Source organism: Nycticebus coucang, chromosome 20 (assembly GCF_027406575.1).
Source record: "Nycticebus coucang isolate mNycCou1 chromosome 20, mNycCou1.pri, whole genome shotgun sequence".
NCBI classification, from domain to species: domain Eukaryota; kingdom Metazoa; phylum Chordata; class Mammalia; order Primates; family Lorisidae; genus Nycticebus; species Nycticebus coucang.
In genome coordinates, this window is record NC_069799.1 from 60,412,784 (window position 1) to 60,434,459 (window position 21,676).

General features: G+C 36.7%; 1 protein-coding gene across 2 annotated transcripts in view; it reads left to right on the top strand.

The window, feature by feature from the left end:
- Positions 1-21,676, top strand: part of UPF2 (UPF2 regulator of nonsense mediated mRNA decay) — a 98,354-nt gene that overhangs the window by 51,470 nt on the left and 25,208 nt on the right. For both annotated transcript variants that reach the window (XM_053573018.1, XM_053573019.1), the window contains 7 exons: positions 4,271-4,384; positions 6,305-6,421; positions 9,541-9,726; positions 11,349-11,552; positions 12,483-12,758; positions 15,748-15,931; positions 21,103-21,242. In XM_053573018.1, the coding sequence (XP_053428993.1) occupies positions 4,271-4,384; positions 6,305-6,421; positions 9,541-9,726; positions 11,349-11,552; positions 12,483-12,758; positions 15,748-15,931; positions 21,103-21,242 (1,221 nt within the window). The remainder of the gene's footprint in view (positions 1-4,270; positions 4,385-6,304; positions 6,422-9,540; positions 9,727-11,348; positions 11,553-12,482; positions 12,759-15,747; positions 15,932-21,102; positions 21,243-21,676) is intronic.

A 21,676-nucleotide genomic window follows, 5' to 3' on the forward strand; every position in this document is an offset into this window, starting at 1 on the left:
AAATCTAGCCTCTTCTCTTCATTCCTGCTGCTGCTGTGTTCTGTTTCCCTAACTACAATTATGACAGTAGCCTTTTAACCAGGTTGTCCTGTCTCTGTCTTCTCCTTAGCTCTGGTATATTGCCACATTCTAGTTATATGTGCCCTTTACTTAGAAGAACCTCAGCTATGATGTAAAGCTGGTTAGCAAAACTATGCATTTTCACTCTCAAAAGAAGTTCTAGTTAAAACAAAGTTTATCTAGTTAAAACAAAGATTAGTAAAGGTAATAGAAATGAGAAACTGACATTTTTATATAGGAATTGGGAGTGATGGTTTGGCAGTATTTCAAGAGCCTTGGAGATGTTGAAACATTGGACAACTCTGAGAATCTGTACTAAATAAACAATTCTGTATACCAAAAAAGCTTTATTCACATCATGAACTATACTAGGGAAAAACTGATCATCTAATAGCCCAATAGTAGAGTGATAAAATGGCCATATAGTCACAATGCTGAAATGATACAGAATCATTACAAATGGTATTTGCTAAAAAGTTTTCGTGTCATAAAACAAGTGCTTTTTTTTTTTTTTTGTAGAGACAGAGTCTCACTGTACCGCCCTCGGGTAGAGTGCTGTGGCATCACACAGCTCACAGCAACCTCTAACTCTTGGGCTTACACGATTCTCTTGCCTTAGCCTCCCGAGCAGCTGGGACTACAGGCGCCCGCCACAATGCCTGGCTATTTTTGTTGTTGTTGTTGTTGCAGTTTGGCTGGGGCTGGGGTTTGAACCTGCCACCCTCGGCATATGGGGCCGGCGCCCTACTCACTGAGCCACAGGCGTTTTAAAAGCAAAATATAAAATCTTGCATAACATAAATTTGTGGTCATGTTAAAATACTTAGAAAGTAGGGAAATACATGTAAGTTTGTTAACAGTGGCTATCTTTAGATGGTGGGACTATGAGGGATGTTTTTTCCTTTTGTTCTCTGAATTTTCAGTACGGCCTACTTCTTTAATAAATGGAAGGGACAACTTTTATTTAAATGTAAGTAAATTACCCTTACTGACTGACTTTTAAAAATTGGTGGCCTCTCAACTTTTTTTTTTTTTTTGTAGAGACAGAGTCTCACTTTATGGCCCTTGGTAGAGTGCCATGGCCTCACACAGCTCACAGCAACCTCCAGCTCCTGGGCTTAAGTGATTCTCTTGCCTCAGCCTCCCGAGTAGCTGGGACTACAGGCACTCGCCACAATGCCCGGCTATTTTTTGGTTGCAGTTTGGCCGGGGCCGGGTTTGAACCCGCCACCCTCGGTATATGGGGCCGGTGCCTTACCGACTGAGCCACAGGCGCCGCCCACCTCTCAACTTTTTGATCAAGCCTCTTTATTAGTTACGATAAGTTGGCCACATATCCCTAATATAGGTGTATTCATTTTAAAATTATATGTCTCGGAATACGTTCTTCTTAGTAAAGTATCACAAGAATTGAGGAGTAAGAATCCAATGTACTCCATTCTAATATGACGGCAGTAGATGATCTAATACTTACCCTCATAAGAGACAAACTCAAATCCAAAGTGGGGGGCAGGGAATAAGGGAGAGGGGAGGAGAGAGGTGAGGTTATGGTGTATGACACACCTGTTGGGGGTGGGACACAATTATAAGAAGGACTTTGCCTAACAAATGCAATCAATGAATCCCAGACAATTAAAAAAATTATATATGTTTGCAGTTGTAGCAAATATTTAATGTTCTTTGTAAAACTAAAAAAGAAAAGGTATGAAATAAAACATAAATAGAAGTTCAACTTTTCCCCCCATCACATCCCAGTAGATCAAGGGTCTTATAAAACCCTCCCTAATTTGGAGATCATCGGTCCACAAAATTTTAAAATATTATAGCAAGGAAAATTTACTTATAAAATTAATAGACTTAAAACTGATTTTGTGTTTAGAATACAATAGATTTTCAAAAAAACTTTATTGAATGATTGAATAAGGTTCTTGTAAAACAAAACGTGCGGACTGGAGGACAGTAAGCAGTCTGTTTGGGTGAGTGTCTGTTTGCCTCTTGTAGAGGGGCCAGCTTGCCTGGAGAAGAGAAGTCTTCCTATAGGAAAGCGGTCAATGGAAGGCCCAGGAAATCCTTATAATTTATGTGTGGGCATGTCTGAAGAGTTTTGTTCAGGGTGATTATAAGATTTTGCTTACATAATCAATTGCCCTTAGAAAAAATGCTACTTGCAATTCCTTTGCTAGAAGTAGCTGAAATTTAGATTAAAACCAAATACTTAAATTTATAGGCATTAGCAGTCACCAGAAGAGCACACCTATTCTGACTATAGAACTTTGGCTCTTTCACTTCACTGTAACACATAGATAAAGCTGTTTTTTTATTCAGTAAACATTTATTTAATACCTATGTACTAGTGATGCAGATATGCAAGGATGGATAACATTAATGATAGCTAGCTAACGTTCATTGAGCCCTTACTCATCCCAAGCACTGCTTTATGTGCATTGTATGTATTAACTTATGTAAGACTCAACAGCAAACCTATCAGTTCCATTTTTCAGATGAGGAAATTGAACCACAGAGTTGAAGAAACAGCCAGGAAGTAGAAGTGATGGAGCTGGGGTTTAAATCCAGCTGAGCCTTAGTATCAATTCTTAATCAAGTCATTTGACAGCTTTCTGTCCTATTTTGGTTTAACTTTTACATCAGAATAATAATAGGCTTGGCGTCTGTAGCACAGTGGTTAAGGCGCCAGCCATGTACACTGAGGCTGGCGGGTTCGAACCTGGCCTGGGCCAGCTAAAACAACAATGACAACTGCAACAAAAAATAGCCAACCGTTGTGGCTGGTGCCTGTAGTCCCAGTTACTTGGGAGGCTGAGGCAAGAGAATTACTTAAGCCCAAGAGTTTGAGGTTGCTGTGAGCTGTGATGCCACAGCCCTCTACCCAGGGTGACATAGTGAGACTCTGCCTTGAAAAAAAAAGAAAAACAAAACAAAATAGAATAATAACAGCTGTTCCTTTCTCAGAATGTTGTCATATGGACAAAATAAGATAGAATCATATCCTGAAAAGAAAGCGCTAAACTAATTCAAGGCACCACCATATTACGGTCATTTTTGTTCAGATAAAAGGTTTCTTGACTATAGATTTAGTTTTTAGATGAAAATGGAATTCTGAGGATAAATCCAATTACATTTACCTGGATGTGTCTGTTCACATTGTACTGTTGCAGTAGGATTTTTTGCATTTGTTTTTTTTTGTTTGTTTGTTTGTTTTTTTGCAGTTTTTGGCCCAGGCTGGGTTCGAACCTGCCACCCCCCGGTATATGGGGCCGGCACCTACTCCTTGAGCCACATGCGCCTCCCCCAGTGTTTGGTATTTCTTAAAATGTATGCCTAAGTACAAAACTTTTATTTACAAAGGATTTGAACTTCAACATACAACTATGTCTGGTGATAAAAGAGCAATGATAATGCTGGATGTTTCATTATAGTGAATTTATGATAAAAAATGCAACGTAGTTTGTAGTTACAGTACCCCAGCTGAACCTTGATGTCATTTTTGCATAAGTTGGCATTCATATTTCAATGCAGCATTTTCGTAAGTGTTGTTTCTTGTAATATAAATTTAATGAGATGTTTGCTGATAGTGGCTAATGTTTCAAAAGAAAGTTTGTGCTGGGCGGCACCTGTGGCTCAGTGAGTAGGGTGCCGGCCCCATATACCGAGGGTGGTAGGTTCAAACCTGGCCCTGGCCAAACTGCAACAAAAAAATAGCTGGGCGTTGTGGTGGGCGCCTGTAGTCCCAGCTGCTTGGGAGGCTGAGGCAAGAGAATCGCCTAAGCCCAGGAGTTGGAGGTTGCTATGAGCCGTGTGATGCCACGGCACTCTACTGAGGGTGATAAAGTGAGACTATGTCTCTACAAAAAAAAAAAAAAGAAAGAAAATTTGTGTTACCAAATAAATTTGAGAAACATTGACATATTTAAACAGGTTTCTTTATTTAAGGGCCTCTTTGAGCTGATAAAATGCATCGTTTCCCCCAGATTATTTGACTATGGAACTGTTTTGTAGAGCCCATCTTGGGAATCTTGTTACAGAGAGTAAATTTTTCCTTAACTTAAAATAATTTAAATGTAGCAAGAAATTATACCCAATTTATTTAAAATATTGAGAGTGAATTCAGATGTGTTAAAATAACAGTTCTTATCACAGAGATTCAAAATGTTGATTACCTAATCAATATCTTTTTTCTCTTAATTTGTAGGTACGAAAAAAGGACCAGATCAATATTGAAACAAAGAATAAAACTGTTCGTTTTATTGGAGAACTAACTAAGTTTAAGATGTTCACAAAAAATGATACATTACATTGTTTAAAGGTTAGTACTGAATTATTTGATCATTTTTAATAGAAAAGTTTAAAGTTTTAGTTGTAAGTAGTATATAAAGTGAAATCATTAATCCGAAAGAGAACAAGAAAGGCGTAAACAGGATCACGAAATAGATGAGCAAAATAGAAAACAGATAGTGAGATGTTAGGCGCATTGTGTAGTTAGTAATTACATGAAACCTGAAAGGACTCAATACATCAAGCAGAAGCCTTAAAAAACAAGCCTTAATTACAACAACCATGTGCTATGTACTAGAGAGATAACAGTACATATAAAAGATGAGAAAAGTTAAAAAGGGAAAATATACCATGCAAATACTGATCCAAAGATCTAGTTTCACTCACTATTATCAGACAAAGTAGATGTTAAGGCACAAATTATTAATAGCAATAAGGAAGGATGGTTTGGTATGATGAAGAGGTCAGTATTACCTTCCTGAGTCAGCATACAAAAGCACAAACGTAATGAGAGACTTGAAAACACTTCTTAATAACCTAAAGAATAGGCAGACAAAATCAATAAATATATCAGAATTTGAATACTCTACACTATTATCAACCTTGATCTAATTTACACCATATTCCAACAGCAGCAGAATTTACAATCTCATCAAGTGCACTTGGATCGTTTGCCAAAATCAACCATAAAGAATGTCTCAGCAAATTTGAGAAGGTGGAAATTACTCAGATTATGTTTTCTATCCACAGTGGAATTAAACTAGAAATAATTTGCAATAGTAATTAGCTATCTGTGGTAAAGTTAACACAAAAGAGGTGGAATAATTCTTCTGCATTTGAAATTGATCATTCCCTTAATAGGGTTGTTTTTCTGAATAACACATTCTTTTGTCAATTTGATTTCCTTGGAATACTAATAGGTATAATACACATAACCCATCACAGATTCAAATACATTTCAGACACATGGAGTTAAACAAAATTAGAGTTTCTTAACTGCATGGTTTCTTAGAGCACTTAAAATATTAATAGTTACTGTAAATATTTTAGGTATTAAGTTTCTCAAACCTTTGAGCATCTCAGGAAATGTACAGTGCTCAGTCCATTTAGGGAAACTCTAAGACAGCTTTGTAAGAGGACTTGTGAAAATTTTCTGAGTGGTAAAATTTAAAGGAAAAAAGGAATTTTGTGTTTGGACTTGGGTCCCACCCCCCAAAATAGCTCATTATTTATGGGCAAATACTATATTTTAAAATCTAAAAAAGTCTGAAATCCAAAATACCTGTGGTCCTAAGTATTTCAGATGTCTTAAAATAACAATTTTAGCAAGAAATGGGAGACAATTTGGATGACAAATAAGAATAAAGAAGTTTTAATCTACTTCATGTGATATAATACTAGGGTATCTTTTAAATCATGTCATAGAAAGATAAAAAGAGGCCTGAAAAAAATGTTCATTAAGCCAGAAAAACAAAATTTGTAATGAAATGTTTAAATCTGTTTTAGTTTCGAAAATATGCATGAAAGATTGAGAGAGGATAAGTACTAACTTCCTGGTATGTTTTGTGTTTATAAATTTTCATACAGATTATACTTTAGTAGTAGAAATTTTTAAAAGTAAATAGTAAATAGACCAAAACAAAACAAAAAGGCACTGGGACAGTGTTTGGGGATGTGGCATGTGAATGCATAACATTGAATAATATAGAAAGGGCTTTGACCATGTGTTTTTCTGAAAGGAAAAACATTAAATATGTTGAAGTTTTTCAATAAAAATTTTATGGTATCACACAAAAGATGCTGAACAGTGAAGCTAAGTAGGCTGACAAATTTTGTTTTTTAACAACTGATAGTTTTTAAGTTGTTACACACATTAGATGTGTAATATTTTCTTTCTGTACTAGGATTGAAATGTTGTCTTTGTAGTTTTTCATCATTCTTATTATTACAGATGCTTCTGTCAGACTTTTCTCATCACCACATCGAAATGGCATGTACTCTACTGGAGACATGTGGACGGTTTCTTTTCAGATCTCCAGAATCTCACTTGAGGACCAGTGTACTTCTGGTAAGGGCTGAGGATCCTGGTAAGAGCTGGAGGTTCTTGATTTACATGTACTTCAGGGGTTAAAAATATTGATCGGTGCTGGTTATTTTGCTCTAAGTTGTTTATACATACAGATATTTCTACCTAAGTTGTAACTTTTATATATATGAGCTGCCATCCCTGGAGATCAATAGAAATTATTCTCACTTGGCTACCAGTGAGTTCACAGTGTCATAAAAGGGAATTAAGTTATTCCTATAAAACTTTTGACACATGGTGCAAATGAACAGTACTCTTATTTATTTGTTTTGGAGACAAAATCTTAGTCTGTTGCTCTGGGGTTGAGTGTCATGTTGTCGTCATAGCTCACAGCAACCTCAGCCTCTTGGGCTCAAGTGATCCTCATCCCTCAGCTTCCCAAGCAGCCAGGATTCCAGGTGCCCGCCACATCATCTGCCTGGTTTTTCTATTTTAGTAGAGACCAGGTCTCTTCCTCAGGCTGGATGAGTACTCTTAATACTAGTATGTTAGAACCTTCTTTGTGAATGTTCTTAATACATCTCAAGCCATCAATGATGTGGTCAAATAAGTATATAAAATATAAGCCTAAAAATATTGAATTAGATTTTAAGATTTATAAATAAAATATAAGCTTAGAAATTTAACCTGGGAGTGAAACCTTTTCTTTCTCTTCTCTTTTATTTTTTTGAGACAGGATCTTGCTCTGTTGCCCAGGCTAGAATACAGTGGCATTGTTATAGATCACTAACCTCAAACTCTTAGATTCAAGCAATCCCTCTTCTTTAGATTCCTAAGTAGCTGGGACTACAGGTGTGCACCACCACACCTGGCTAATTTTTTTTTTTTTTTTTTTTTTTTTTTACGGAGATGGCGATCTTGCTGTGTTACTTAGGCTGGTCTCAAGCTCCTGGCCTTAAGTGATCCTCCTGCCTCCCAAAGTGGTGGGATTATAGGCATGAGCCACCATGTCTGGCTTATTTCTTATTTCTTATAGGGACGAACATAGCATTTCTGAAAACCAAATTGCTTCTAACCTGACCAATTTTCTTTTCCCTTCTTAACTGCAAAAGCAGCTAGGTGTTATTATTATTATTATTTTTTTTTTCTTTTGAGACAGAGTCTCACTTTGTTGCCCTAGAGTGCTGTATTGTCATAGGTCACAGCAACCTCTAACTCTTGGGCTCAAATGATCCTCTTGCCTCAGCCTCCAGAGTAGCTGGACTATAGGTGCCTGCCACAACACCCAGCTAGTTTTGGAGACAGAGTCTTGTTCTCGTTCAGGCTGATTGTGCACTCAGGAGTTCAAGTGATCCTCCTACCTCAGCCTCCCAGAGTGCTGGGATTACAGGCATATAACGTACACCACCACGCCTGGCTATTATTGATTTTCTTGATTTCTGTATAGGAGCCTTGTTAATCAGTAAGTTTTGGGTTTCCTCCTATGTGTCAGGCACTAAGCTCAGTTCTGCAGGGGTATTACAGCTGGGCGAGGAAGATGATTTTAAGAAATGAAATATAATTGCCCTCCTCAAAGTGGTTCATACCTAACAAGTGAGAGCTAAACATATATTCTAATGCGGTGTTGTAAATGCCACAGCAGAGGTCTGCAGCAGATACTGTGAGCCCACAGAAGGGGTACTTGTGCCAGACTCAGTGAGTCAGGGAAGATCTACCCTGTGGGCTTTATAATATTTACTGAGTACACACTCTGAGCCAGACCCTTGGTATACAGAGGTGAAAGAGTAGTTTTCTCCTGTAGTTTCTACTGTTGAATTTATAAATAGCAAAAGTTTTTCCCAATATTTCGTGATCTTACCTGTAAAGAAAAGCAGTCCATGGAAAAGATTTAATGTGCTTTTAACATTCATTCATTCATACATTGTTAAATATTAATGTCTGCCTGCTAGGCACTGTTTTAGGTTCTAGGTAGACAACAATGAATCAGGTACAGCCTCTGCCTTCCCTGAGCTTACATGCATAGTGATATTTTCACAATTTGAAATTAACCACCACCAACACCCCATTCCACAACATCTGCTTGACGTTGGTTAGTGGTTTCTCTTTGTACGCTTACAACCCAGGGCTCTTACTGCTGTGGGGTGCAGCATCAATATTACCTAGCGCCCCCCTCTCCTCCCCAATAGCTCCTCTCATGCTGCTCCATGTTTTCCCACATTGGTCTTCCTTCAGGGCCTGGGCCATATCCCACTCTCTTGGCCTCAGGCCTCTGGTTTTGCTGTTCCTCTGCTGTGAGTGCTCTTCCTGGGGTTCTTTAGCCAATTCTAGCTTAAGTGTCACTTTCTCAGTGAGGCCTTCCCTACCTAACCCACTTCTAACTAAAGCAGGTTTCCCGTTATTCCCCATCTTAGTACCTTGTAATTTTACTTCATACTACTGATTACAATTATTGGAAAGACTAACAGTTGATTTATTTGTTGACTTGTTTATTTTCTGTCTTCCTACACCAGACTGTTAAGCTTCATGCAGGTAGGAATCCCCCACAACAAAAATATTACCTGATCTAAAATGTCAACAGGGTTGAGGTTGAGATACGTTGAGGCAAATGATGATTAAACAAATATGTGTTTTCTAGTTTCCTCTTCTGAGTTGATGCTAGGAACCCTAAACAAGCTATGGAACCTCGGGGGTGTAGAGACTGTCAGATTTGCCTGTTATAACACTGCGTGGTGTAGCCTGGAGAACAGACTTATTCTCAGTTGTTGTATCTGGAACAGCCAGGGCCAGAGTCACACCTTTGTTATATTCTTAGTCCTTAATTTTAGTCTCATGTATTCTAGTCCTGCTTTCCTTAGAGTTTGTATGGTTAAGGATAAGCTACATTTGTAGCAAAGTCTCTGAGTATTTTATTGGATGAAATCTTAAGGCTCAGTATGATTGGACTAATAATGCATCATAAAATTGGGTAATGGTATAACAATAATTGTGTTTATATTCTCTTAGATGTAACCAGTGATTATTTTTTCTTTTTTTTTTTGATTATTTTTTTCCTTTCTGAACCTTTATCTAGAAATTTTAAATCACTGAGAATAGAAGTTTATTTAGGAATAAAGAAATCTTAAGAGTTAAAGTGTTTTAATAAATTTGGACTTTTATTTTAGGAGCAAATGATGAGAAAAAAACAAGCAATGCATCTTGATGCAAGATATGTTACAATGGTAGAGAATGCATATTACTACTGCAACCCACCTCCAGCTGAGAAAACAGTGAAAAAGAAAAGACCTCCTCTCCAGGAATACGTCCGGAAACTTCTGTACAAAGATCTCTCTAAGGTTACTACTGAGAAGGTAAATCTTAATGAAATCATACAGTATAGTCAGCTTGAGTTTTGCGATAGTACTAAAATCTAGGAGAGGTGGGGGTAAATCCCAGGTTCCATTGTGCTTCAATGTTCCTGTACGAGTTGTCTGAAGAAAGCATTCATTCAATGGCATATAATGTTTGGGACATCGGTTTTGTTTCCCTTTAATTATAACTTATTCTAATTGAAATAGGATTCTACTAAAGTTAAATTTGATTTTATATGTGTGTATTTGAAACTATTACTTTAATATTCTATAATGCATTTGCCCATAAGTATTTTACTTTAATTCAGGAGATCTTAACCTTCAGGAGGCTTGTGATCCCTCGGAAATTTCATAATTTTGAATGTCTGGGACTATATTTTTTTAGAGAGGGTATGTGGCTTTTGTTAGATTCTCAACAGTGGTCAATTTTCAGAAAAGGTTAAGAACAGCTGACCTATTATTATCTTAATTATTGTATTTACTCTGTTAAAATCTTCACTTTTAAATAAGATGTGTTGAATAAAAATATTTCTTGGTGAATTCTACAAGTTGACGTAGAATACAGTGTTGAGCTTTTTTCTTGTTAGGATAGAAGGTGATAAAGAATGACAGTATAGCTTTCAAAATGGAAACCAACTTCCCAAGTCTGAGGCAGTGGTTGTTTAAAACAGTTTTAGAATTGGATGAAAGTTTGTAAAGTATAGAAGGCTTATACAGTGGAGAAGATGTTGAACATATTTGGTATTTGAAAGACAGATTGTGGATATAGGGAGGAGAGATGAATACTTTGCATTCTGCTAATAGTATCCATATTATTCAGAATAATAATGGAAAGACTTTGGTTATAGGTAGAACTCTTCTAATTTTTTTTTGTTGTTGTTGTTAGTAGAGGTTTATTTTTGAAATAGTAATAGCTAACTTTTATGAGGCATTTATAATGTGCCAGATACTTTCTTACATACTTTACGTGTTTTCACTTGTCTAATCCTTACAGAATAAGGTATGAAGTGTAAGTACTTCACTGTCACCCATTTTATACACAAAGAAACTGAAGTTATCATGTAATGCCAGTCTTGATGTAGTGTTTTCCCTCTTAAATGGTCTTTTAACCAGTTGACCTTGGGTTTATTTATTTGTTGGAAATTGATGATTTTTTAAAAATGATGTTATTGATACCAGATGATGCACAAAAGAGAATGTGTTGTCTTTGCTGAACCTTGGTTATTTCTTTCAGTGGTCTGAGTATACGACTGTACACTATTAGTTAGACTGAAGACCTGAAAACTCTAGGAAATTTAGGAGGATTATGGAAAGATTTAGGAAAGATCAGAATAAATTTTGCCAGAATTAGAAATTCTCATGTTTTCTATTTCTGAAGAGAAGAGGCTGACGATCTCTACTGTATTTCAATTTCAAAAGTTCTCTATCTCTTGATAGATTTTTGTTTGTTTGTTTTGCAGTTTTTGGCCAGGGCTGGGTTTGAACCTACCACCTCTGGTATATGGGGCTGGTACCCTACTCCCTGAGCCACAGGCGCTGCCCTTCTTGATAAATTTTTATGTTAGTTGGTCAGATCACTGTGTGCTTATCTTAATAATTTAAACAAAATTCTTTTTGTTTAGGTTTTGAGGCAGATGCGAAAATTACCCTGGCAGGACCAAGAAGTGAAAGATTATGTTATTTGTTGTATGATAAACATCTGGAATGTGAAGTATAATAGTATTCACTGTGTAGCCAACCTCTTAGCAGGACTCGTGCTCTACCAAGAGGATGTTGGCATCCATGTCGTGGATGGAGTTTTGGAAGATATTCGATTAGGAATGGAGGTAACAAAGACTTTGTTTAAAGTCAACAAATTGGAGTCTGTGAGGAATTTAAACAACCTTTAAATCCTATCATTGAAAATAATAATAAGAAAAACTGTCGGTTTCTCATACTATGTTGCTTACTACTACTTGGGAGTTAATGATTTAATCATTAACAAGCCCTATTGTATCAGATTTCCAAGTTTTCTCTTAGGCCAGTTCTAGAGTTTTCTTTGTTTTTTATTATTAGACACAAGGTAGTACTCTGTCACCCAGGCTGGAGTACAGTGGCATGAGCATAGCTCACTGTAGCCTCAAACTCCTAGATTCAAGCAGTTGTCCTGCCTGGATCTCCCAAAATGCTGGGATTAGAGGCGTGAGCCATGGTACCTAGCCTGGAGTATTTCTTCCCTCTTTATCTCAAACTTTGTTAAGCTTAGTTTAGAAGACTATATTTAATTTTTAATATTTCAGGGTCACAATTAAGACTCATATTGTAGGATTCTATAGATTTATTACTTAGAAAAAAGTTGATAATCATTTTATAAGAATCTCCTGTAAGCACTTCTCTCTTACACTTCCCATAAAATATAGGCTTATGTTTCCTTAATTCACTGATTAGAGACAAAATGTATTGTGGGGGGCTGATAGGGAGAATGACATTTCAACCTTTTAGACACACTCATGATAGCTTAGTACTAAATTTAATATCGAACATGTTCTTTTTATGGAAACATTTTAAAGATAGCCATTTCTTAAAGAGAAAAAAAGGACACACAGCAGTGACCACCTTATTAGGAAAGGAGGAAAAAAATCATCTGCTGTTTCTCTGGTCAGTGTTTGTTCTTTCAGTAATTGATATTGTCAAATTACAGAGGAGAATTTAGCCTGTTTTCAGATACATTTACTACTCTTTAATGAAAATCCATTTTGTTCTTGTTCTTTTTTTAGGTTAATCAACCTAAATTTAATCAGAGGCGTATTAGCAGTGCCAAGTTCTTAGGAGAACTTTATAATTACCGAATGGTGGAATCAGCTGTTATTTTCAGAACTCTTTATTCTTTTACTTCATTTGGTGTTAACCCTGATGGATCTCCAAGTTCACTGGACCCTCCTGAGCATCTTTTCAGAATTAGATTAGTATGTACTATTTTGGACACATGTGGCCAGTACTTTGACAGAGGTTCCAGTAAACGAAAACTTGATTGCTTCCTTGTATATTTTCAGGTATGTCTAAGCTGATAGGCAGTTGGAAATTGCATACTACATTGGGTATATTATAAAAATATTGGAGAAGAAAAAAAAAAAAAAAAGCTTTGGGTGGTGCCTGTGGCTCAAGGAGTAGGGCGCCTGTCCCATATGCCGGAGGCGGTGGGTTCAAACCTAGCCCCAGCCAAAAACCAAAAAAAAAAAAAAAAAAAAAAATTGGAGAAGAAACGTATATAACATATTCATAATTAGACAATATTCATCATATGAAGATGCTTTTAGAGATTTAAAACTGTATGGTATATTCTCTTATAAACATTCTAATTGCTTTTAACTTTCATGGTTGATAACAGTTGAAGTAATTTCCATTACTTTTGGGAATTCTTTTGGTAAAGTTTATGAATTTGGTATAATAGTTTATAAATTATGGTATTTCTTACAGTAATTTATGACGTTACTTAGATTTTTATACTTTGGATAACATTCTTCTCATTCATCTGTATTCTTGTTTGCATCCAAGACTCTTACTGCTAAAAGATCTAATTTGTGGGGAGATAGTGGAGAATGAGAGAAAAACCTATTACTTTTAGGGAAAATGTATTACTTGTAACACAGAAATACTTATTCATCTGTTAGTACACTCTGGGGTTGTGCTTTCTGTATCTTAATTTTGGTTAATTATATAAGCTTGTGATTTAGAACAAATCTAGTATAGGTTAAATTCAGATACAAATGCAGAGGCAATCCTATAACTTCTGTGAAGTTTATCTTCTAAAAGTTAACTTGTAGGTTATATGTTGGAGTCCGATTACCATTTCTCATTAAATACAACATTGCAAGTTTGATTTGGTTAAATAGCTTGCTATCAAGTGCTTTAGATAATAATGAATAAAGTAGCAATAGTACCATTTGATTCTTTATAATCACGATTGTTAGTTTTTTCATTTACCCATTAATGAAGAAAATAAGTTTAATATTATAATTTAAGTTGTCAAAAATACATCCACATGTTGGCTATTACTAAGTGGGGATAGTTTAACTTTCTTCTACCACTAAACTTTATTTTGCTTTTATTTATTTATTTATTATTTTTTTGAGACAGAGTCTCACTTTATCACCCTTCATAGAGTGCCCATGGCATCATATCTCATAGCAACTTCCAACTCTTGGGCTCAAGTGATTCTCTTGCCTCAGTCTCCCAAGTAGCTTGGGACTACAGGTGCCAACCACAGTGCCTGGCCATTTTTAGAAACAGGGTCTTGTTCTTGCTCAGGCTGGTCTCGAACCTGTGAGTTCAGGGCAATCGACCCACCTTAGCCTCCCAGAGAGCTAGGATTAGAGGTGTGAGCCACTGTGCCCAGCCCTAAACTTTTCTTTGCAACTTATTACTCCCTTATTTTCTGAATTGATGAGCAAAAAAAGGGGAAAGGAGTTTGCAGATTAGAGAATCAGATTCCCTGTTGTATATAAGGACTGTCTTAAATTAGAGACTTAAAAACCAGAGTTCTAGCCAGGTGCGGTGGCTCACGCCTGTAATCCCAGCACTGTGGGAGGCTGAGGAGGGAGAATTGCTTGAGCTCTGGAGTTCGAGACTCGCCTGAGCGACAGTGAGACCCCAACTCATGAAAAAAATGGAAAAACCCAGCCTGGCACTGCAGCGAGCGCCTGTAATCCCAGCAGCTTCCGGAGGCTGAGACAGCGGGGTGCCCACAGCCCAAGTCTGAGGTTGCGGTGAGCTACCACGCCCACTGCACTCAGCTCTTGGGCATAGGGTGAGATCCTGTCTCAACAACAACAACAAAGAAAAAACCAAAAACCAGAGTTCTGCTGCGAAGTGACAGCTATAACAGCATCTAAAGTAGAATTTCTTTCAGAAGAGAATCCTTATTTGGATTCCCTCTGACATCCCAGGCTGAGAGAAAAGAGCCACTCAGAAATATCCAAGAGCTGAAAGAGACAAAAATAATCTTGCTGTGGATTAACAGACACACATAACGAGATCTACCTAGGGAATGGGAGGCAGGCCTAGGAGGTGAGATCAGCATGTGCTGCCTTGATCATGGAGTGTACAGTTAAGTAAGTATTAGAAGGCCTGAAAGAAAGGACAGCCTGGAGCAGTGCTTCTGAACTTGATCTGTGTGCACCTCACCTGAGGACATTGTTGAGAAAGCACCCAGAGGAATACCTGTCCTTCATATACTGGCAAATTATGGGGTTGTGCCTTTAGTTAATATAAATTTAGGAATTAAACCAAATACAAACACAAAGTAAATGGAGGGGACCAGACTAGGAGTAGAGAGGGATAATATCCGCACAGTTGTTGATGGTTAGTGATATTTATATATTTCAAAAACCATTATCTTCAGATACTTTAATTGACTCTTAAAAAACCAAAGTAGGTAGCACAGAGAAAATAACAAAATTTTATCAAAATTTTGTCTTTAATTCTGGTTATTTCCCCAGAATTAATATGTAAACTCCATTTGGATATGGATATGAATTTTGGCTTTATTTCAGAGCACTTAAAAATTTGTTTGGTATTTTATTTACAATTTTTCCTTGCCTTTAGGGAAAACTGTGCCACTAAATAGCTCAAAAACTATATAGAGGGAAGTAATTGGATTAGAACAGGCGTCCTCAAACTTTTTAAACAGGGGGCCAGTTCACTGTCCCTCAGACCGTTGGAGGGCCGGACTATAGTTTAAAAAAAAAAAACTATGAACAAATTCCCATGCATACTGCACATATCTTATTTTGAAGTAAAAAACAAAATGGGAACAAATACAATTCACACCACTTCATGTGGCCCGCGGGCCGCAGTTTGAGGACGCCTGGATTAGAATCATTGCTGTTGACCATTAAAAAAATGGTGTCTTGTTCAGCCTTTTAGCTTAGTTATTATAACAATGAAGTTAATTATTAGTTTATAACAGTAAACTTAATTATTTTGAAATATTTTTGTTATTCATTTCTTATATAACCAAATTTGTTTTTCATTTGTTATCAGCGTTATGTTTGGTGGAAGAAAAGTTTGGAGGTTTGGACGAAAGACCATCCATTTCCTATTGATATAGATTACATGATCAGTGATACCCTGGAACTGCTAAGACCAAAGATCAAACTGTGTAATTCGCTGGAAGAATCCATCAGGCAGGTACAAGACTTGGAACGAGAATTCTTAATAAAACTAGGTAAGCAATTAATCACAGAGAATATGCTTTTTAATGTTGTCAGGCAGTTTATGTTGCATACTTTTATATTCGTGATGTTTAGTGTTAGGCAAGACCTGTGCAGCATTCTTGATTTCATTAAATCATCTCAAATTGGAGGAAAACAGTCACTCCGGACTCGAATCAAGTCCTAATGATGGAAAATAACAGTCCTGTCAGCCTCTCTTAATTTTAGAATTTTCAGTTGCTAATATAAAATCTACTTTTGACTAAAGTATCTCTTATTTATGCAGTGTACGCAGTAGTCATCATTTCTCAAGAAAGTGCAGGCATAGAAACTTCAGAAGGAAATACCTATTAGAAGTTTGGAACTGTCCAAACCATGGTTCTGGGAGAAGAGTTGGCTCCTGGACAGCTCCCTTTGTAGAGTGGAGGAAACTGCTAGCTTTGCCTATAGAGATGACTGGTGAAGTCTGTAGCAGTACCAATCTGCTTTGCTTGCTCAGAGTTCTTAGCCTGTTTTATTTTGGTTATTTCAAAGTGGCACCTGTTTTCAGACTAATACGAAGGATTTTATGTCCACTAGTCCTTGGTACATTCATGTCTATCATTAGTGGATCCTTACCTTCACCAGTTACACAGAGTGTACAAATTTACTATACGTTGTATATCTGAAGAACCACTTTTTGTAGTGAAAGCATTTGTGATTTTTTTTCCTGTAAAACTGTTTTTTCATATATCTAGCATATTAATAGGATTGTTTTCTCTAAAGTTAAATCTTTTGAAGAGAATGATTGTTTTGATTTGAGCATTATTTTTAAAGGGGCTACTTTTAAAAGTAATAAATGTTGATGGCAGTAATTTTGAAGAATACAAGAAAACAATATTGCGTATATTTCATGAAGAAGGATAATCATGTCTTAATATTTTGTATATTCTAGTCTTTTTAATGTTTTCATGTGTGTTTGCAGTTTTATAACTGCATTGGTTCTACTTAATCTGTTATGAAGTTTTTCCTAACATTAAATATGCTTTTAAATCATTTATTTGTTTATTAATTGGCAGTATTCCTTTGTATGAATGTGCGATAACTTATTTAATCTTGCAATTTGACTCTTAGGTTGTTTGGAGTTTTTTTTTTTAGACAGAGTCTCAGGCTGTCACCCTGGGTAGAGTGCTGTGGCGTCATGTCTCACAGCAACCTCCAACTCTGGGCTCAAGTGATCCTCTTGCCTCAGTTTTTCTTTTCTTTTCTTTTTTTTTTTTTAAGTAGAGATGGGGTCTTGCTTTTGCTCAGCCTGGTCTCAAACTTGTGAGCTCAAGCAGTCCATCTGCATCGACCTACCTGAGTGGTAGGATTATAGGTGTTAGCCACCGCACCTGGCAGTATAAATAATACTTTTATGTCATTTTTGAATCACCTCTAATTTTCTCAGGATAGATAGAATTGCTTTCTCAGAAATATTTTAAAATTTAAGAACAAAACCAAAAATGATCAGAGGCAGTATTACTTAATTCTGGTTTGGAAGTTCTAGTTAGTATTATAATTATAAGGAATAGCAATGAGAAAAGTAAAAATTAAAAAAGAAAAACCATATGAATAAATTATATTTTAAAACAAAAGTGTACTTCATAAATTGGAAATAAATTCAGTAGAATAAAAGGCCCAGAAGTAGTTCCAGTTAAATTAGAAGTGATTTGGCATATGGTGAATGAGCACTCTTAAAAATAGACTGACAATAGATGAGCATTTGGGGGGAAATTAAAATGAGCTGTACTTTATGGCATCAAACTCCAGATGGGTTAAAAGAGTTAGATATTTTTTAAAGGTTAAAAATAAATCTGGTTATTTATCAAATATTTGAAGAAGGGCTCATGTTCAAATTGTAAAATGCTAGAAGTAAGTACACAGGAATAGACAGATTCAGGTCTTTAAAACTTTCATACAATGAAACATAATTAAAAGTAAAAGGAAAATAGTTTCCATGCTATATAAAGAACACAGGCAAATTGATAATGAAGTAGAACACCCCAGTAGATAAGTGAGCATGACATAATTAAATAAGGGGGTCAAGGAAAAGATGATGTTTTTATTGAGTACAGCTTGTTTGCCAGAATGATAGAGGCAACGTTACTCATAGAAAGCCCAAATTAATACCCTGGGTTAACCGTTCAAGACAATTCAAAGAACATGCTCTTCTGACCATGGGAAGAAATGTTCATTGTTTTCTAATAAGAAGAGAAATGTAAATTAAAACAATTTTAAAGGTGGTATTGCCATTGTTACCATCTGTGTTATGAGTAGGAAAACCAGGGCACCAAACAGCTCAAATTAAAAGAGAACAGCATTTTCTTTTGGTTCCCAAGTACACTTCTATAATACTTTAATGTTTTAAATTTCAGTGTTTGGACTTTGTGTTTGGCTATCCATACATCCTTTACATACTCATTTTTCTCTAATGTTTATTTTATATTGACAGTTTCCTAGGGGTCAGCAACTAATTATTACACAATTTTTAGCAAATGCAAAATAGGATACTGACAAATTTATTTTTGAAAGTAACCTGCGATGCAAATGAAGATGTGTAGAAATACTGTGTATTTTCCTTAGAAAATGAAAGTATCACTATCAAACAAAGCTGTTTATATATTGTGGCTCCCCTCATGATTCATATTTTAAGTGGATATAATAACCAAGTGTAATGGTGTTTCATGCTTCTTGCATTTATCACCACTGTGATTTTTACTGAGAATACTTAGCTTTATACAGTTCTGAACTTATTATTTTTTGCTTTAAACAAGTCAGAAGTCCAATGTTTCACTTTTTAAAGTTTGTATAACTAAATAAATAGATATATAAAATGTATTATTCATATCTATGAAAACTATTAAGTGATAACACATAATAATATATATAAGCAGAAAATAGATTTTCAATCTCAGATACCAACGTGTTTTTCTCAGTATTATTTCCTTTTAAAATGATTCTCTCTGGGTTTCATTCTCTTGTGTTTTTTTCTCCTAAATGGGAATATATACCCTTTAATCACTCCATACATCTGTATTTCTGTCATTTCTTAATCAGTTGCTTATACTTAAGACATTGGAGTAAATGTTTACTTTTCTTGATAGGCCTAGTTATTAAACCTCTTGGCTTCATTATTTATGAAATAAGGTGGTTATATCACATCACTACTAAGGTTTCTTCTTGCTCTGATCCTCAAAGATTCTGTGAATAAACAAGTGTTTACTTAACACCTGCTGTGTATTTGTTAAGATATAGTCTCTCAAGTTTTAGACATATATATATATTTTTTGTTTGTTTGTTTGTTTTGAGACAGAGCCTCAAGCTGTTGGCTCTGGGTAGAATGCTGTGGCATTACAGCTCACAGCAACCTCCAACTCCTGGGCTCAAGCGATTCTCCTGCCTTCATCTCCCAAGTAGCTGGGACTACAGGCACCCAGCACAGCACCTGGGTATTTTTTGGTTGCAGCTGTCATCATTGTTGTTTGGCGGGCCCAGGCTGGATTTGAACCCGCCAGCTCAGGTGTATGTGGCTGGTACCTTAGCCGCTTGAGCCACAGGTGCCGAGCCAAGTTTTAGACATATAAAACAATATATATATATTTTTTTGTCCTCAAGGATCTTATAATCTAACATCACATTTACGAAATCATTAGAGATACTGACATGGTGTATCACCAGATGTCAAATGTTGTGGTAAATTTTCCATGTTCTTTAGGAGTAAGCAGGAGGAAAAGTAATAGAGTGAAGTGGTCAGTGAGAGTTTATGTAGAAAGTAAACCCTAAACTGAACTTGAAGGAGGGATGGTATTTAAAGTACTTACTGAAGGACATTCACTTATTGAGAAGGGCATTGAGTGAGCAAGGGTCTCAAGGCATGTGCTCTGTGACAGGAAGGGAAATAATCAGACCTTGTGAGGCCATATTAGGCACATCTTGAAAGTTGAGAGGCTGGATTGGAATTCACACAGCAATAAGAATGACTAGGCAGTGAAATGTGGGGTGGACGCAGAGGTGAAAGCAGATTCAAGTCAGGCGTTCCTTTAGGAGGAGATTGGAGTATTCTGTATGGTGACAAGCTGCTGTGTCTTTTTGCCCCTTTCCCTCAGTTGTAATTTGCAGATATTTACATTGATAGCCAAATGGGATTACTCTATTAAAGTGACATCATGTCATGTCTTTTGAGTTTTCTGAGATTCTTGAAATAGCACTTGGTAAAGAGTGTGGCTGAGGCTGTTCCCTTACACGTGACTGACACTGCATGTTACGTGCTGCTGTTTTTTGCTTTTGTTCATCTCAGACTGAGATAAACAAGATAATCCGAAAATGTGAAGCTCTAAGAAAAGGAGCACACACACACACACACACACACACACTGTTTTTTCCCCTCCCTTTTTGGCATTGGTTAAATGCTTCAGTACTCCCTTGTTGAAATGTAGGTCTACACATTTAGTTTAAAAATGTTTCTTTCTCATAGTCTTCACTTCTGTATTTCTGTTTACATTGTTCTGAGAATATGGCTGTTGAATTATTTTTTTATATATACATGTATTTTTTTTTGAGACAGTCTCACTTTGTTGCCCAGGGTAGAGTGCCTTGGCATAATAGTTCATAGCAACCTCAAACTCTTGGGCTCACGTGATCCTCTTGCCTTAGCCTCCCAAGTAGCTTGGAACTATAGGTGCTCACCACAATGCCTGGCTATTTTTTAAAGACAGGGCCTCGCTCTTGTTTAGCCTGGTCTTAAACTTCTGAGCTCAGGCAGTCCACCCTTTTGGCTTCCCAAAGTACTGGGATTATAGGCATGAGCCACCATGTCTGGCAGTTTTTCATTTTTAGTAGAGATGGGGTCTCGCTCTATCTCAGACTGGTCTTGAACTCCTGAGCTCAGGCAGTCCACCCTTTTGGCCTCACAAAGTGCTGGGATTACAGGCATGAACCACCATGTCTGGCAGTTTTTCATTTTTAGTAGAGACAGGGTCTCACTCTAGCTCAGACTGATCTCGAACTCCTGTCCTCAAGCAATCCACCTACCTCAGCCTCCCAGAGTGCTAGGATTATAGGCATGAGCCATTGTGCCCAGCCTAATATACACTTTTCAATAAAGTAGTATAATATTGAAAACTAGTCTTTGAAATGTATTTTTCCATTTTCTCCTCATTTCAAGGCCTAGTAAATGACAAAGATTCAAAAGATGCTATGACAGAAGGAGAAAATCTTGAAGAGGATGAAGAAGAAGAAGAAGGGGGAGCTGAGACAGAAGAACAATCTGGAAATGAAAGTGAAGTAAATGAGCCAGAAGAAGAGGTGATGACTTTTATTTATAGCAAATAGGTACATTTGTATAAGAGTATTTTGATTATATTGGAACTAACTTTTTTTAGTGCATAAGAACTCCTCAGTTTTATTACAGTAAATAGAACTAGTATATTTATGTTATAAAATCTCTCTCTTTTGGGGGGGGGGCAGAGTCTCACTCTGTTGCCCTAGCTAGAGTGCCATGGCATCAACCTAGCCCACAGCAACCTCAGACTCGTGGCTCAAGGGATCATCCTGCCTCAGCCTTCGAAGTAGTTGAGACTACAAGTGTCTACCATATGGCTCGCTAAGTTTTCTGTTTTTTTTTGTAGAAAGAGGTCTCATTCTTGTTCAGGCTGGTCTTGAACTCCTGAGCTCAAACAGTCTACCCACAGTGCTAGGATTATACGGGTGAGCCCCTGGGCCAGCCTAAAATCTCTTAC